The sequence below is a fragment of the Palaemon carinicauda genome, chromosome 29, assembly GCF_036898095.1.
Source record: "Palaemon carinicauda isolate YSFRI2023 chromosome 29, ASM3689809v2, whole genome shotgun sequence".
In the NCBI taxonomy this organism is placed as follows: Eukaryota; Metazoa; Arthropoda; class Malacostraca; order Decapoda; family Palaemonidae; genus Palaemon; species Palaemon carinicauda.
Window position 1 is genome coordinate 76,028,507 of NC_090753.1, and position 18,981 is coordinate 76,047,487.

Below are 18,981 nucleotides of genomic sequence, written 5' to 3' on the forward strand. Positions count from 1 at the left end.
ACATTTTGACATTACTGTAGTGATATGATAATGATTTATTTTCTGCTATTAGTTTCCATTTTTTTTTTAGATAACTCACTTTATGTATTTCATTTATCAGGGATCACCGAGGCTCATATGTCAGCTATGAATCTCAATCACTGGACTCGTTCAATAGCATAGCTTCTGCCGATATCGACCCTTACAGTAAACACGATAAGAATTTTACGAAACTTCACAAGTGGGCCTACATAGGAGATGTCACTAAACTTAAGAAATTCATCAAGAAGGTTGGTATTTTATCTACGTAATAAGTCTCTTTTCCGGCTTTGTAATTTATAGGTATAATTTTTACTTGCAAGTGTTTGATGGGCATTTTGCATTATTTTTTTTTTGGGGGGTTAGGTATATATTTACTTAATAGACTAATTATTTTTTATCTATTTATAGAATTCTCTGGTTGACATGACCTAAGTTATTGTCAATTCATTGGCTCCTGATCTAGTTTATTAAGTTGTGTAATTACAGTCACAGATTTTATTGGGTCCAAATACTTTTTAGTATAAATTGTACTTTTTATTTTCTTTCTTTTCTAAACGAAAGCTTGATATTTATAATCTGTTAGATAGGTTTTTATTCAACAAAGCTTCATGTATTGGAAAGATACCTTGAACATCTGAAGATCTATCTCACGTTTGCTTGTTAGCAAAACAAAGTCCAGAAAATATGAAGAAATAAAATTGCTCAAAAACTTGGACATAAAGCTTTATGGGAATCCTGAAATTTGAGAGTAACCACTTGGCTAATGATCTGTGTTTCTCACCTTTAAAAACTTAATAGAACTTATTTGTTAGTAATGAAAATGTTATAATCAAATAAAGCTATAATTCAACCAGTGATATAGCACCTGCCAGTGTATGTCATGCATGAGACAATGTTTCTTATAAAGTATTTTAGTCATAAAATAAATATTTTCTATAGAGCATAAGCAAATGATAATCATCTTGAATATAGTACTGCAGGAATAATCTCATTCGCGCACATCATCCTCTTGTTCAGATTCCTGTTGACTTACAAGACGGAGAAGGGAAGACGGCATTGCACCACGCAGCAGCGCAGGGCCGTGGTGATACCCTTTTGTTTTTGTTGGGTAGCAAAGGAAATGTTGAATTGAAGGATAATAATGGCATGACGCCATTCCTTCGAGCGGTTGAAAGATCCCAGTTGCCTGTAGTTCAAATGCTTGTGCAACGAAAGGTATGGTTTAGAGGGAAGCATACAGCTATTAACCTTTTTACCCCCAGGCTATTTGGAACTTTCCAACCCTTAACCCCCAGGCATTTTTTTTTTTTCAAGCACATTTTTCAATATATATTTTTAAAATTGCTCTAACAGCCTTAATTTTCGTCATAGAGAGGTCAGGTTGGTCTCATTCTTTTGGAAAATGCCTGAAGTTTCTCATAAAGTTATAAAAAATATCCCCCCAAAAATGTAAATAGCAGTGTTTTGCAAGGACGTACCAGTACGTCCATGGGGGTAAAGGGATGAGTTTTGTGATGGGGGTAAAAGGGTTAAAATAATTTTAGGTTTCATATTTTTCCAATAACCTACAGTATGTAACTAGGAAGACTTATTTATACTGTAAATGTGTACAATATAAATTGCATAAATTCAATTTTTTATAATACTGTTTCAAATTTTATTTTGTTCTTTTCAATGGGATAAAAATTTTAGAAAATAATTTTTTTATCAAATTATTAAGAGAAATATGGTAGTTGATTAGACAGGATGAAATAGACTTGAGATGAGGAGCATTTGTCCTAGTCTCTCTGATGCATTGACAGTCGTTTTTGTTATTAACTACAAATAAACTTTACTTTAGTACAGAATAGTTTTAGTACAGAATAGTTTTTTACACTAATTATTTGAATTAGAATTCCTATTAAACGAGAAATTAAACTTACATTTTATTACAGGTAGGCTACCTAAACTTCAAACATTCATGCCATCGCAATATATTAGTTCACAATACTGTACAGCACTGTATATGTTTTCTTTTCAGGTTGATATTAATGTTACTGACAATCAAGGGAACAGCAGCTGTCATCTAGCAGCGAGAACAGGTGCAGTTGATCTTCTCACGCTTTTATTAGATTGCGGATGTGACTGCGATGCCGTGAATTCTCTTGGGCGTACTCCTCTTCATCTGGCGTGCTCTGAAAATCAGCAAGAAATTGTAGAAACTCTCCTTAGACATGGCTCTAGTGTTAATGTCGTAGACAAGGAAGGTGTTACACCTCTCATGATGGCCGCCAAAGTGGGTAGTGCTCCGTTAGTAGAAACTCTTCTTGAACACGGAGCGGACGTATCTAACTTTGATGCTAGCAAATGGTCGGCAGCTGATTATGCCCGGTTCACGAATCACAATCAGTTGCACCACCGATTATCTAGCCTGATGGAGAAAGGGAAAAGTTCAGGATTGTTTTCAAGTGATTTGTTGAATGTAAGTGATGAAGGTAATAGTGTAGAAGAAGAAGGTAGTCCTGTACTGAAGAAGAAAGAAAAGGCAAGTGATGATGATGGGCCTGCTGATTCTTGGAGTGATACTAGTGAAGTTAATTCTATAAAGGAAAAGCCTAAGATCAACTTATTGAAGTTCTTGCCATCTTCAGATGACTCTGCTGATAATGCCGTTGGCAATGTCTCCGACTCGGCCACAAGTGCAGTTGGGCCTCCTAAGCCTCCAAGGCTTTATGCTAGTTCTTCGAGTATAGCTTCTGCTGGTATGGATGAAAAAGGTGGAGAGAAAACTCCCAAAAACACTGTTGGAGAAGATGAAGAAGACCCGAGAACAGATGACTCGTGGAAGTCATCATCAGATGAAGAACCTTTGGTAAAGCCTCTGTCCTTGTTTCCCAAGGGCACTAATGTTATTGCAGAAATGAAGGAAAGAGAGAGTTCTCTTGATATGATTGCGAATGCTGCTCCTCCATCTCGAATTGAAAAAGAAGACTTGGTGGCGGAGTTGGGTTTAGACGAGATGGAATTTCATTCTTCCGAAGAGGTTTCCTTTGATGATGAGTATCCAGTACTTCCCATTGAGGATTCTGCAAAACCTGCGAGAGACAGTCGAAGGAGCTCTTCAGCATTTATTGGTGCCAGTGGGGGTAAAGATTCCTTACCTATTGATTCTTGTAGTCAGGAGGGTTTACAAGTTACTCCCCAACACTCATCAAGATCGTCAGTACAAAGTAGTGCAGCTAGAAAAGTCACTGGTACTGGTGAAAGCCATCTGTCGACTTCTGAAGAGGATGTAAAGAAAATGCCTCATTCAAGTAGAAAATTGTCGCCTAGAAAATCTCCAAAGAAAATGAAGCCCATCAGAAGGAAATCTAGTATAGATGATAGTGATACGGAAGAGGAAGAACTTCCTCGTAGTCGTTTGGGGAGGAAAACTTCAACACCAATTAGAAAAAAAGCAGAAAGTCTTGTCCTAGCTGGAGATATTCACAGTGAGGAGAATGACGAAGAAGACGCTGCTCCTGTGAAACTTGCAACCCCAAGAGACTCGCCTTTAAAATCTCCGTCTAAAGGGGACATGCTTTCAATAGGCAAAGTAGATGGGAATGGAAAGTCCAAAATGAAAGTAGATAACATGCCGAGCAACTTGTCAGATGTTAGCGGAAGTAAGTTATCTGTATTTCCAGAGAGTCATGTGAGGTCTGGCTCAAGTACACTGTCAACTGTTGTTGGAACACTGGGAAGGGAAGGTACTATGCAAGAGATGGAGGAGATGTGGGAAGCTAATCCAAGTGTAAGCCCTAAACATTCATGTTCAGAAAGTAGCGCGGAGAATTCTGAAGACCAATCTAAATCTCTGGGAAAAGAATCGCATCCTGTGTCCGATGGGTTGACAGAATTGGGACTAAGTGCTGGGGCAGGAAATTTAGATACCATTATTAAAAATGACGAAGAGAGAGTCACAGGAAATGAGAACTTTTCTGATAGTGAAGATAACTACAGGGGACAAGATGTTAATGATGCTGTTATTAGAGAGGCAGACTCTATAAATGCAGTAGGTTCAAATTCAAGCAGATCCTCAACATCACCAGGATCACAGAAATCTCCAACTGATATCGACAACAAATTCATAAGAAAATCATCTGTTTCTAAAGAAGAGCTTTTGATAGAAGACGTTAAACACAAAGTGGTTCCAAAAGAGAAAGTGGAAAGTAGAAAGGAGAAGGAAGAAAAGAGAATCTCCAGTGGAAAAAGTAATTCTGATAAAATAAAGACCCATTCTGTAACAAGCACATCTCCAAGCAGAAGAGGCTCCAGGACGGGTACAGGACGCACTAGTGGGTTTGGAAGCATCGTGTTCAGCGATGAGGACTCCATATCTCAAGATCTGCTTACAACCCCGGGTTTCATGGAAGACATTGACGACGTCATCTCGGCAGCATCCACTGAAACTGAAGAGAGCACTCACATTAACTCTGGTCTGAAAGATTCACTCTTAACTCCATTATCATCCCTACCAGATGCAGCTGATGTAAACCAACTTCAAGATTTGGTACGGGAGTTACGCTTAAAGCTAGAAAAGGAGTTTGGTCGAAGGGCAGCTCTAGAGACTAGATATTCCAAGTTGCGGCAGCAGGAGAAACAAACACGTTCGCAGAATAATCACTTGGAACAGGATATACAACGTATGGAACAAGAGGTGAGAATCAAGTTTTTTTTTGTTCTTGTATTTTTATATTATTATGAATTGGAAAGTCTTATGCAATGATTGTGAAAAAGTTTTAATATATTTTACCATTGATTTGATGAGTACAATAAGAATTATACAGTACTCTATATTGTGAAATAAATATATAATCATGTAAGATCCAGAGATTTAATACTTAGTTGGTCAAAGAGTTTTTGTCTGGACTATGCCCCATTATTTACTGTAATAAAAGTACTTTGAACTTTAGTGCCGGGTAAAATTAAGGTCTAAATCAACATTTACCTTTCTATGGAAGAATGGTATTATTAATGTCGCCTTTATTTCTAACCAGGACTGAGTTTCAAATCCTTGGCTGGTAGAAAGAAATTATCATAATATGAATTTCCTTATGGGTCTGTGATCCTGTGGCAAAACAAATTCAATATCAAAGGGTGTGTGTTACTTATTTAATATTTATTCTAAATATAAAAAATCTTTTCAATACAAAATATTGTTGGTAATTTGACAGTATTTAAAATTGATTTTAACTGTATTTTGTGTTTGAAATTAAATTTTTTAAATATTTAACCTAGCCGGTGAATATATAATAGCTGCAACTCTGCGGCTCGACAGAAAACACACTCAAAAAACTCGCGAGCGATCGCTATGAAGGTTGCGGGTGTGCCCACCAGCGCCAACTGTCGGCCAGATACCACTCTTGTATGTAAACAAAACCTTCAATTCTTCTCTGTCGACGTTGACGACAAGACGTATTCATACTCGCTGTAGAACCCGGAGTTTTCCCATCATATTTGGTGAAGTACTTTATTTTGGTTTGAGCTTTCGCAGTGCAGGTGTTTTTCCTCAACATAAACTCTTGAACTCTTTATTGAATCGGATTATTTGTTGATGACTTGGATTGTTTTTGGAATTTTCTTTGACTAATTCAAAATGGCTGACCCTTCTCAAGTACCTAGATTTCGAAAGTGTAATGCTAGGGACTGTAATAGGCGTCTTCCAAAGGCTTCTCTCGACCCACATACTGTTTGTTCCAATTGTCGGGGTAAAACCTGTCAATTGGGAGATCGGTGTGAGGAATGCGTGGGCCTTTCGGAATTCGATTGGCTCGAATACGATAAATATACACGTAGACTAGAGAGAGATAGGGTAAGGAGAAGTTCATCTAGGTCCGTAGATTTTTCCTCTCCACATGCCCCTGAACCTAATCCTTCCCCTGTAGTGGTTGTTCCTAACCCCCCTTCTAGCACTCAGGAACCGTCTATGCAAGACATGTTACGTGCTATTCATGCCTTGGGGGAGAGAGTTGAAGCGTTAGCAAGTGACCGTAATCAACTCATGGCTGACGTGAAGGAACTTAAGTGCCATAGTGCCACGGCGGAAAGTGGGAAAGTGATTAGTGCGCAAAGTGTTGTGAACAGTGTTGCGACCGAGGGTTCGTCTGTTCGTGCCTGTCGTTCACCTAGTCCGGGACCTCTTGCAAGCTCCCAAGCCCAGGGGAGAAGCAATGTCGTACGACTTATGGGTTCGAGAGGCCTTGATCAGCGAACAGACGTTCCGTCTATGGTATCAGGCGTATCTCGTCAAGATCGCCCCTACCATAAGACGAGAGAGCCCATTTTTACCTCGTCTTCCGAAGGCTTTTCACGCAAGAAACCATGGAGCAAGGTTTCTAGGCCTCTTAAACGCAAGTCGGTCCCTTCAGGACAGGTCCAACATCCTGGATGTAGTCATTGGGACAGTTCGGACCCGTTGCTGTCATCAGATGACTGCTCGCCGCCTAAGCAAGGCAAAGTTGTGCCGTCTCAGACGCTAACCCCGTCTGTTACCGCACCCGTTCCCGTAGACCCTAAATGGGTTATACTGCAGGACATGCAGTCTAAGCTTGCATCCCTTATGGAAGACTACAATGCAGATAAGGTTTCCGTTGAGCCTAGCCTTTTATCTCATAGAGATCCTGGCCTTCAGCCACCCAAGCGTTCTGTTGTGCGTCCAGTTGACGTTGGTGTAGCCATCTCACGTCAAACGGTTGGGTTAGTACCACACTCGATGCGGTCTCCTGTGGATTTTCAGCCGCATGTGGACGTTAGGCAACTCGCTGATGCGCCTGGTGACGTTCAGGACGTTCGCCAACCATCAGAGTTGACTTGTTTTGACGCGGTGCGTCAACCTCCGCAACCTAGAGTTGTTTTGACTGCACAACCTAGGCGGTCTAAACAGTCTCGGGTGGACGCTGTGCGTCCTCACGCACCTGTTGTTGTTGACAGTTCTCAGACTGTCAAGCAGTTTCAGGACGCTGCGTCCTGCTCCGCCACTTATGCACCAGTGCGAGCGGACGCTGCGTGTCAAGCATTGCCAACCCCTTTGCTTGTTTCTCATCAGTTGTCAGATGAGGAACTTTCGGATGAGGACGTTGCTGACCCTCAGCCTGAGGATCATCCTTCAGATATTGATGAGCCTAGAGCAGTTCCGCCATCTATGGACTTTAAAAAAGTCATGCTCATTTTTAAAGAGTTGTTTCCTGAACACTTTGTCTCTGTGGCTCCTCGTTCGCCGCCGTCTGAGTTTGTTTTAGGCGTACCTGCTGACATGCCAGCCTTTACAAAACTCGTTCTCTCTCGCTCATCCAAGAGAGCTTTACGGCTGTTAGGCGATTGGTTGGAAACCAAGAGGAGTTTAGGGAAGACGGCCTTTGCCTTCCCCCCATCTAAACTCTCGTCTAGATCGAGCGTCTGGTATGCCACGGGAGAAGTTCTCGGCTTGGGAGTTCCTGCCTCTGCCCAGGGCGACTTCTCAAGTCTTGTAGACTTTCCCCGCCGCCTAGCCATGAGACGCTCGAAGATTAGTTGGTCATCCTCAGACCTTGACCATCTACTTAAAGGCATTTTTAGGGCGTTTGAAGTTTTCAACTTCCTTAACTGGTGTTTGGGAGCCTTGAGTAGGAAAATCTCATCGGCCGATAGAGATGTCTCCTTACTCATTATGTCCTGCATGGATAAGGCCATCCGCGATGGATCCAATGAGCTCTCCTCCTCGTTTACTTCAGGAGTCCTAAAGAAACGAGAGTCTCTGTGCTCTTTTCTGTCAGCAGGAGTGACGCCCTGTCAACGATCTGAGCTACTCTTTGCCCCTTTGTCTAAGTTCTTGTTTCCTGAACTTTTGGTTAAGGACATAGCGTTGTCTCTAGTGCAGAAGGACACCCATGACTTGGTTACGTCCTCGGCTCGCAAAGGGACCCCTTCGTCTGCCTTTTCTGCTAGACCTAGGATAGACACTCCAGCGTCCAGGTTTATTCCGCCCTTTCGTGGCAGAGCCCCCAGCAGGGGAAGTACTCGTGCCGAAGGAAAGAGAGGAAAGAGGAAAGGAGCCAAGTCCTCGCGTGACAGAGTCTGACTGCCCGCAGCTTCAGACAGCAGTAGGTGCCAGACTCAAGAACTTCTGGCGAGCCTGGGAGAAGAGAGGCGCAGATCAACAGTCTGTGAGGTTGCTCAGAGAGGGGTACAAAATCCCATTTGTACGCAAACCTCCTCTAGCGACTTCCCCCATCGATCTCTCTCCCAGGTACCGAGAGGAAGCAAAGAGACAAGCCCTGAAACTAGAAGTGTCTCTTTTGCTAGAGAAGGGAGCGGTGGTCAAAGTCTTGGACCTTCAATCACCGGGGTTTTACAACCGTCTCTTCCTAGTTCCGAAGAAGACATGAGGTTGGAGACCGGTGCTAGACGTCAGTGCTCTGAACGTCTTTGTCACAAAGACAAAGTTCACCATGGAGACCACGAAGTCAGTCTTAGCAGCGGTCAGAAAGGGAGATTGGATGGTCTCTCTAGACCTAAGAGATGCTTACTTCCACATCCCCATTCACTCAGATTCCCAACCTTTTCTGAGATTTGTGTTCGACAATGTGGTGTACCAGTTTCGGGCCCTGTGCTTTGGCCTAAGTCCTGCTCCTCTCGTGTTTACGAGGCTTATGAGGAATGTGGCAAAATTCCTCCATTTATCGGGTATCCGAGCCTCCCTTTATTTGGACGACTGGCTTCTCAGAGCCTCGTCCAGTCATCGCTGTCTGAAGGATCTCAATTGGACATTGGATCTGACCAAGGAATTGGGACTTTTGGTCAACTTGGAAAAGTCCCAGCTGATCCCATCCCAAACTATACTGTATTTAGGGATGGAGATTCGCAGTCCAGTTTTTCGGGCTTTTCCGTCTGCCCCCAGAATAGATCAAGCCCTGCTCGTAATCCAAAGGATGTTGAAGAGAGAACGTTGCTCAGTCAGGAATTGGATGAGTCTAGTAGGAACTCTATCATCCCTGGAGCAGTTTGTCTCGCTAGGAAGGCTACACCTCCGACCTCTACAATTCCATCTAGCTTTTCACTGGAAAAAGGACAAGACGCTAGAGGCGGTCTCGATCCCGATTTCCGAAACAGTAAGGACTTGCCTGAATTGGTGGAAAGACAATATCAGTCTACGAGAGGGTCTTCCCCTAGCAGTTCAGAAACCAAACCACGTTCTATTCTCAGACGCATCGGATTTGGGTTGGGGTGCGACACTGGACGGTCGGGAATGCTCAGGTCTGTGGACCGCAAGTCAGAGGAGCATGCACATCAACGGCAAGGAGCTTTTGGCAGTTCACCTGGCCTTGATGAGCTTCGAGAGTCTCCTTCGAGACAAAGTGGTGGAGATCAACTCGGACAACACCACAGCCTTGGCGTACATTTCCAAACAAGGAGGCACCCACTCCCTGTCACTGTACGAGATCGCAAGGGACCTGCTCATCTGGTCAAAAGATCGAGGCATCTCCCTGGTAACGAGGTTTATCCAGGGCGACTTGAACGTTCTAGCAGATTGCCTCAGTCGGAGAGGTCAGGTAATTCCTACCGAATGGACCCTCCACAAGGATGTGTGCAAGAGGCTTTGGGCGACTTGGGGTCAACCCACCATAGACCTCTTTGCAACCTCGATGACCAAGAGGCTTCCAATCTATTGCTCTCCAGTCCCAGACCCAGCAGCAATACATATAGATGCCTTTCTCCTAGATTGGTCTCACCTAGACCTATACGCATTCCCACCATTCAAGATTGTCAACAAGATACTGCAGAAATTCGCCTCTCACGAAGGGACAAGGTTGACGTTAGTTGCTCCCCTCTGGCCCGCGAGAGAATGGTTCACCGAGGTACTTCGATGGCTGGTAGACTTTCCAAGAAGTCTTCCTCTAAGAGTAGACCTATTACGTCAGCCCCACGTAAAGAAGGTACACCAAAGCCTCCACGCTCTTCGTCTGACTACCTTCAGACTATCGAAAGACTCTCTAGAGCTAGAGGCTTTTCGAAGGAGGCAGCCAGTGCGATTGCAAGAGCGAGGAGAGCCTCTACCATTAGAGTTTACCAATCGAAGTGGGAAACCTTCCGAGACTGGTGCAAGTCAGTATCTGTATCCTCGTCCAGTACCTCTGTAGCCCAAATCGCTGATTTTCTCTTATACCTGAGAAGAGTTCGCTCCCTTTCAGCTCCCACGATCAAGGGCTACAGGAGCATGTTGGCTTCGATCTTCCGGCATAGAGGCTTAGATCTTTCCAACAATAAAGATCTACAAGATCTCCTTAAGTCTTTTGAGACCTCTAAGGAACGTCGTTTGGCTACACCTGGATGGAACTTAGACGTGGTCCTAAGATTCCTCATGTCAGACAGGTTTGAGCCTTTACATTCAGCCTCCCTGAAGGATCTCACTCTTAAGACTCTTTTCCTGGTGTGCTTGGCCTCGGCTAAAAGAGTCAGTGAGCTTCATGCCTTCAGCAAGAACATCGGTTTTTCGACAGAAAAAGCCACTTGTTCTCTTCAACTTGGTTTCCTGGCCAAGAATGAACTGCCTTCTCGTCCTTGGCCTAAATCTTTTGATATTCCTAGCTTATCAGAGATCGTAGGCAACGAACTAGAGAGAGTATTATGCCCCGTTAGAGCTCTTAAGTTTTATTTAGCTCGTACTAAGCCGTTACGAGGTAAATCTGAAGCGTTATGGTGTTCGGTTAAGAAACCATCCTTACCTATGTCAAAGAATGCTTTGTCATATTTTATCAGATTTTTAATACGAGAAGCTCATTCCCACTTGAGTGAGGAAGACCAATCTTTGCTTAAGGTTAAGACGCACGAGATTAGAGCTATAGCAACTTCCGTGGCCTTCAAGCAAAATAGATCTCTGCAAAGTATCATGGACGCGACCTTTTGGAGAAGCAAGTCAGTGTTCGCGTCATTTTACTTGAAAGATGTCCAGACTCTTTACGAGGACTGCTACACACTGGGTCCATTCGTAGCAGCGAGTGCAGTAGTGGGTGAGGGTTCAACCACTACACTTCCCTAATTCCATATCCTTTTAATCTGTCTCTTGAAATTTTTTTAATATTGTTTTTATGGGTTGTTCGGAAGGCTAAGAAGCCTTTCGCATCCTGGTTGATTTGGCGGGTGGTCAAAGTCATTTCTTGAGAGCGCCCAGATTAGGGGTTTGATGAGGTCCTGTTGTATGGGTTGCAGCCCTTGATACTTCAGCTCCTGGGAGTCTGTCAGCATCCTAAGAGGATCGCTGGGCTCCGTGAGGAAGACAGACTTACAAGGCAGAGTAATCGTCTAAGTCAACTTCCTTACCAGGTACCTATTTATTTTGGTTTTGTTATATTGATAACTGTCAAAATGAAAAAACTCTTAGCTTATACGCTGTAAACATAATTAACTCTGGTCTCTACCCACCTCCTTGGGTGTGAATCAGCTATTATATATTCACCGGCTAAGTTAAATATTTAAAAATGATATTTTAATTATAAAATAAATTTTTGAATATACTTACCCGGTGAATATATAAATTAAATGACCCTCCCTTCCTCCCCAATAGAGACGCAGCGGGACGAGAAGAATTGAAGGTTTTGTTTACATACAAGAGTGGTATCTGGCCGACAGTTGGCGCTGGTGGGCACACCCGCAACCTTCATAGCGATCGCTCGCGAGTTTTTTGAGTGAGTTTTCTGTCGAGCCGCAGAGTTGCAGCTATTATATATTCACCGGGTAAGTATATTCAAAAATTTATTTTATAATTAAAATATCATTTTTCAAGCCCAAAAATTCCCGGCGTATTGAGAACTAGTTTTTTCTTTATTTGGTTGTATATTAGGTCTCCAGCTTGACTGCTCGTATCAAGCAGTTAGAATACTTAGGTCAGTGTGAGCAGGATTCATCGCGCCTGAAAGATCAGAGCCTTGAGGAATTTCATTTGCGGTGCGAAGAACTCGAGGAACAGTGCGGCACCCTGTGTACAAACGCCCTCCATCAGGAGCAGCTAGTCGAGTCTTTGATGGTGCAGCTGCAAACCAAAGAACGTGTTAACCAGAGCTTGCAGAGTAGATTAGAAGATATATCCTCACAGACAAAGTAAGTGCTAAGTGTTTTATTAAGAAAATTTGATCAAATTTTGAAAGGACTACAATTTATCATATTAAACTCATAGTTTTAGTCACAAGGATAAGCCTATCAGGCTTAAAGTGTTTTGGCTTAATTAGATGGGTAAACTACTTGATATTTATAACAATTTACAATATATTTCATCTATTATGTTTCATCCATATTTTACAATGGACATTTTTTAGAGAGTTATCAAGTTGTTTGATAATCTATATTTTCATTATTTTTTTATGTGCGAAAGCATATGTGATAGCATCAACTTCTAACCTTGTCCATTTAGGATTAGTTTTGTCGTCTAACTCATTTCCCATTCCATTAGCTTTATAATTTATCACATTATATGCCTGGAATAATCTGGAGTCTCAGATATGTTTAACACAATATTTGAAGGTCTTGCAGCATGAGAGGTTCATTTTAGTAAAAGGTGTTGGAGGAAATATTGGAATGAGTACCATGATAAGAAAAAAAAATTTGTTGCAGATTTAATAGTATTTTCTTCCACTAGTTGGATAGATTGATGAAGCTTTTTAATTAATGAAAGGTAGATTGTTTTTTTTCATCGTCATATCACAACGTTTATCTGTCTTCTATTTCCTTTTGTAGGTACCAGTAATTTCATGAATATCCTTTTAATTGCCAGTTTAATTTTCAGTTTTGCTTGTAAGATGATGATAGGAATTTTTGGCGTTATTACAGTATCATTATAAACTCTTATTTGTTCCTATGCAAGTATAAACCATAGTCCTTTGATAGGAGTATAACTTAATGTGGTAGTTATACAGTAACTACTGACAGGTTATGCGAGGGAAACCCCGCCCACCTGTGAGTCACCATGACTAGCACTTTTGACTTCGGTCGCAAAGAGTACAGACGTACTCTTCCTACCACTCAAATTTTTGGCTATTCTTTTTCTCATCTCAGAATTAATGGAAAATTGGAAGGATACAAGGTTGTGTCCGGGTAAAGCCGGTAAAAATGGGGCCAAATTTAAGTTCAAATCTGCCATGGATCCTCGTTATCATTGATTTTTGCTGGGGTCTTCTGGGGTCTTGACTGTTTGCAATTATCCCCCTGTTATGAGTGCAATTTGGGGACACCTCTGCTTTGGAGTTCATTTATACAATGATGACAATGACCTAAACCTAGGAAGTTAGGTTTTTTTTGCAGCGTCATACCCAGAGGTATGTTGTTCAGACAGCCCCTCCTGGGAAAGTTTTTGGGAAAGGCTCGAGCCGATTTTGTATGCTCTTTTTTTTCAACTTTGAAACAGTTTCATGAATCCAAGTATTATGGAATAGTAATAGACTCCATAATAAATATTTCTCACTCGGATCACTTGTCTTTCCCTGTAATGTATGTTGACTAATTCCTGGAAATCACCGATATTGAAAGTTCTAAATCTGCAAATTTATTTCAAACTTTGTCTGCAATTCTTGAGTTCAATCTTGACATTAACTACATTAGGTTACATTCATATGACTGTGTCCAATGTGTTTGGGCATCTTAGTGGTCTCCAAACACGGACAAGAGAAGTTAATAAATTTGTTCACAAGGTTCATTGTTGTGTTCACCAATTGAACTTAGCTCTTGCAGCTACATGTTCAAATGGGACTGAAGTTGTCAGTTTCTATAGTAATATAGTAAAGTTTTACATTTTAATTATAGGAAGTCATCTTAGATTTGTAATATTTGAAAGGGCTCAGAATAAATTAGGATCAAGCTAAAAAGTGCAGCATCATTGTGAAACACGTTAATACTTTAAACACTGCAGTTCAAGCTATTGAACAGAATTATGCAGCAATTATTGTAGTTGCTGATGTTTGAGGTTTGCTGACTCATTTTAGTCAACTGGAGTTCATTATGCTCTAAGAAAACGGATTTTGAGCGAAGCGAAAAATCTATTTTTTGGTGAGATAGCCATGTTGTCCTGATGGACCCGCCCTCCTTTCCATGAAAGGCCTTGGCAGGATCCCTCCCAATAATACTGTATCTATAAGTACTGGCTCAAGGCTACAAGGAATAAAGATGGCGGCGATTGTGGCGCCATCTGAGTACTCAAACAGTAACGGAGGAAGGCAACCTTATTAACGGCTCCTCTTTTAGTTTGCCACTCTTCCCCCTCGAAGCGTAAACGGTTGAACGAAGAATAACGACAACGCAATAATAAACAAAGATTTAGTCTAAATCGCGCATCCTGAGGCAAGTACAACACTAACAAAGACTAAATCTCATTTTAGTCAACTGGAGTTCATTATGCTCTAAGAAATATGGTTAGAGATTCGGGAAAGCACTTTTGCCATGTCAAATTACCTCCAATCCAAATATAAGGATATAACAGGCCTCATTCTTATACTCACTGACCATAGTTGTTTTGGCTAATTTTTTTATGGCCGGATGCTTTTCCTGCTGCCAGCCCTCCCCATTTACCCGGGCTTGGAAGAATTGGAAAAAAGTGCGTGGAGTACTATGCGACAGGAAAGTAGGGGTTAAGTTGAAAGGTAAAGTACACAGAACAGTTGTGAGACCGGCAATGAAGTATGGAGCGGAGACGTGGGCAGTAAAGAAGACAGAAGAGAAGAAGATGGATGTGGCAGAGATGAGTTTGTTGAGATGGATGTGTGGGGTGACAAGAAGAGATAAGATACGGAATGAGGTAATTAGGGGCACCACAGGAGTTAGAAAACTATCAAATAAGATCCAATAAAGTAGACTGAGGTGGTACGGTCGTGTCATGAGAAGAGATGGACAGTATATTGGGAGGAGAGTGATGGAAATGGAGGTACAGGGAACGAGAAGGAGAGGGAGACCAAAGCGAAGGTGGATGGACTGTTATCAAGGATGACCGTCGATCAAAGGCATTAACCGGTGATGAGGTGTGGGACAGAAGTAGATGGAGAAAGCTGACCAAAAACATCGACCCCACATAGAAGTGGGAAAAGATGTAGACAAAGAAGAAGAAGAAAAAGAACACAGGCATCAAATGTTATACAATTTACTCTGGCATCAGTGAAAAAGATCCACACTGATGAAGTATTTAACGTAAAGCTATTCAAGGTAAAAGATTTGCAGAATCAAAGGGGGTTCTGAAACAGCATTTCAGGTTCCTCGAGTTAGGCATCACAGGAGGATGGCTGGAGAAACAGCTTCTGATCAAGCAGGAATTAATACTGAAACTAGATTAAAAACCGATGTATATTTGACTTTTTATGATAGGCTGTTTCTTTTTCCTTTTCAGGACAGGTTTTCTGATGTTAAATTTAGTCAAGAAGATTTATTCCTTGCTTCCCAAACATTTGGTGGGGGTGCTCCCAAGGGATACCTCTTTGTAAAGACAGAAACCTCTTCTGAAGGACCCCACAGTAAAGCTGCCTCCTCTTCGGAGTCTAGGTCATCCTCAGAACCAAAATCTATTACCTGGAAAAGGGTCTAGTCCATCACAACCCAATTTCCCAAACCCCTAACTGCTGTATCTAGAATTGCAAAGCTGATAAGATCCTTGCTGGGTAAACCCTCAGTAAACCCTTTTACCCTCATTGAAAGGAGAAAGACACCTTAGCTTTTAATCCTTTGCAATTGGATCCTCATTCCAAGTGGAGTATAACAATTGGCAGGGTCCCAGGTCATGGCGCAATCAGCAAAACAGTCACTAAGGTATGGTAGTGACAACACTCGGGACCTTGCTTAGAATTGCTTGAGTTATCACATCTAATCCGAACACACTTGATTTGGCTTTCATTCATCTGTAGCAAAAGTTTTTAATTGGAAAACTCAATTATTTTATTCCTATATCATTCAGGAGAGGGGTAGTATGTCTCCCCTCCCTCCCAAAATACCATGGCCACATATCTGAATGAGTAATATCTAGGGTCACAAAATGACAAGACCCTCCATAAACTATCATAGTCAGTCAATCTCTTCAGACAAGAGTCCTATTCTTATTCTCCAACAACATTGTTGTAGACCTTATGGATTACCAAGTCTATATGTGTGGAAAAAATAAAGCTTAATGTAAGCCCACCAAGTCTTCAAATAGGAAAATATTTTCTATGGAAAGTACTGGACTGCAAATTTTTAGCAAACTAAACAACTTCCTTTTCCTTCACTAGCATATAGGTAGTCAACCTCCCAGGGTTGTTAAGGGAAGGGGGTCATTTTAGGTTAGCTGAACATGTGGCTTAAAAGGTCATAGGTGTGAGAGAACTTGCTAATCATAGATGGTTTAATCGTACCTCCTCCCTTACTTCCAATGCCCATATCAGATGAATATGGAAGGATGATAAACCTTCCTATTTTTGGGGAAAGGAGTGAACAAACCCCTCTCTACAACTTTATATTCACACACATTCCTGTATGTGAAAATACTAGGCCATGCAAATTGATGTCTAATTCAATTGTTCAAGCTAATTTTTTTTATTAGTAAAAATTATTAGGTTATACAACTTTAATACTGTCTAGGCCAGCGATACTGTATAGCGCACTTGACTGAAAATCTTCACCCCTTAGCCCAGGGGAGAAACTACCAATGTTAATAACAACATTAAATACATCAAGAAATTGTTTGATACTAAAAAAGCAGTTACTGTTGAAAGTAACATTACTGTATCAATAAATAACAATTCGTAATTTCGGCCAGAAGAAGCCGACTTTAGGCTACATAAGCCTACCCATAATTATCATTCACCAACAAGACTAAACTAAAATTCCCTTTTAGTTTTATAACGATCAGTGTATATCTACACTCTCCAATGCTAAACATGATAACCGGGGTGAGGAAACGAATTATGCCGGTATTTTAATCACCAACATTCATAAGGTGACTAGATTTATGAGAAAAGGTAAGGTACTGTACTATGCAAGAAAAAGTTAATACGATAAGAAATTTAGGTTTATTATTCACCAAGAAAGGGATATAAAATTTTTGCACTGAGAAAGGTAAACAATTAAGGCCCATCCATATTGCAAGAAGCTTGGAAATAATGGGTAACAATGTCGTTTCATTCAGAAATCAAAACACTTGCCCACTTCTTGGCACATTTGACCAAAATTTAAACCAATTTATGTTAACGCTAATCAAAACCAAAATAGTGGTAACCAAAACAGGATTTATGTAGTCGTATTCCAAGGTTCCTCACTTCACAAAAATTGATTCTTTGCCAATTGAAATATGGATGCGTAGCTAGTATAGTTCCCAGCCGTAGTGTTGGTTCTTTTGTCTGATGATGAATTAATGATGTCAACCGTACCAGCATCGGACGATCTGCCTTCTCATACGAGAGAGACCTGTTTCTCTAGATAAAGGGCTGTGCTTTTATCCTTTCCCTGGACGTACAAGGAGAACCTTTGTCTCTCTCCCTAGAGATACTTCATTATTGAAGGGATTTGATTGATTGATTTAAAGTTTTCAGGCATCCTGACATGTATTGAAGGGAAGGTTCCCTTGTGTTCCAGAAACAGAGAATCGATGGAGAGAGTTACCAGTGATCAGCCTCCTTGTATTATGATTGACAAAACATTCCTTCTCATAAGGGTGATCAGGAATATGATCCTTGGTCTCCATGCAGTTGATCTTCTGGTGATTGCCTCATGATCAGTCACCTCATGAAAAGAAATCTTAAAATTCTTCAACATTCTCAGTTTACTCATTCATTAATTTCCTAGGAATTGTAATTTATTAATTGTGTGTACTTTACAACATTAAATTTATCAAGAACTTGCCCTTGAATCAGCCTCAAGAGAGTTATCGGTATTACCTCAGCAATGCCGGTAAACTCTTCATTAATCATCACGATAATCTATCTTATAAGCGAGTGACATTTGATGGGTATTGTTTTGCAATTACAACTTTCTTATTTCTCTTATACTTATAGTGATTTCTTTCACAACTTTCTTATTTCTCTTATACTTATAGTGATTTCTTTCTCTGGTATTTCCCTCCTGTTACGTTGATCCCCATATTATCGGAAGGTAAGGAACAAGCTCCAATGATTGCATCTTCAACTCTTCAATTTGTGCCTTTTTGGACAGGTACCTTTCCTTCGGAGGAAGTAGTTAGTTTGTCCTAAGGGGATGTGCAAGAAGCCCAATGTCACCTCATACTCATGGGCCTTCAAAAGTTCAAAGTTCAAACTTGCAGAAAATGTTTTTATGGTGAACAGGCTGACATAAGTCTTTTTTTAGTTTATATGTGAAATATCTGTTTTATTGTTGTTATTGTTTTTAAAATATTTTATTTTAATTGTTTATTACTTTTTAATTTTGTTATTCCCTTTCCTCACTGGGCTATTTTTCCCTGTTGGAGTCCTGGGGCTTTTAGCATCTTGCTTTTCCAACTAGGGTTGTAGCTTGTCTAGTAATAATAATAATATATTGTAAAGCTATGAGTGTATGGTACTAGCCTTAAGAATCTATGATTCAATCAAGCGTGTAGAACAGAAGCGGTGGTGATATTTTATAATCAGTCTAATCACCACAATTTGAGGGAATACAGTCATCATTTTCTGCTATTATACACCATAAGGTTATTTTGCTTGAAGTTTGCTGAGTGACCTTGTTATAGCAATATTTCTTGTTGATAAGAGCCACTGTTTTAAATGCTTGCAATTACTGCAGTTACCCCAAAAAGGTTTTGTAGCTTTTTCACAGGTAGTGGCACACATGACCATCAGTTATGATGTCATTGCCAAAGACCCCAGTGTTGTTTACTGTAATAAATTGGCATCAGTAATGTTAACCCTTTTACCCCCAAAGGACGTACTGGTACGTTTCACAAAACTCATCCTTTTACCCCCATGGACGTACCGGTACGTCCTTGCCAAAAAATGCTATAAAATTTTTTTT

The 18,981-nt window shown here is 41.0% G+C and overlaps 1 protein-coding gene across 1 annotated transcript in view; it reads left to right on the forward strand.

Moving 5' to 3' along the window:
• Window positions 1-18,981, forward strand: part of LOC137622264 (ankyrin repeat domain-containing protein 30A-like) — a 112,256-nt gene that overhangs the window by 65,496 nt on the left and 27,779 nt on the right. Inside the window, exons 3-6 of the mRNA XM_068352791.1 lie at window positions 101-269; window positions 1,039-1,236; window positions 2,042-4,699; window positions 11,858-12,114. Of these exons, the coding sequence (XP_068208892.1) occupies window positions 101-269; window positions 1,039-1,236; window positions 2,042-4,699; window positions 11,858-12,114 (3,282 nt within the window). The remainder of the gene's footprint in view (window positions 1-100; window positions 270-1,038; window positions 1,237-2,041; window positions 4,700-11,857; window positions 12,115-18,981) is intronic.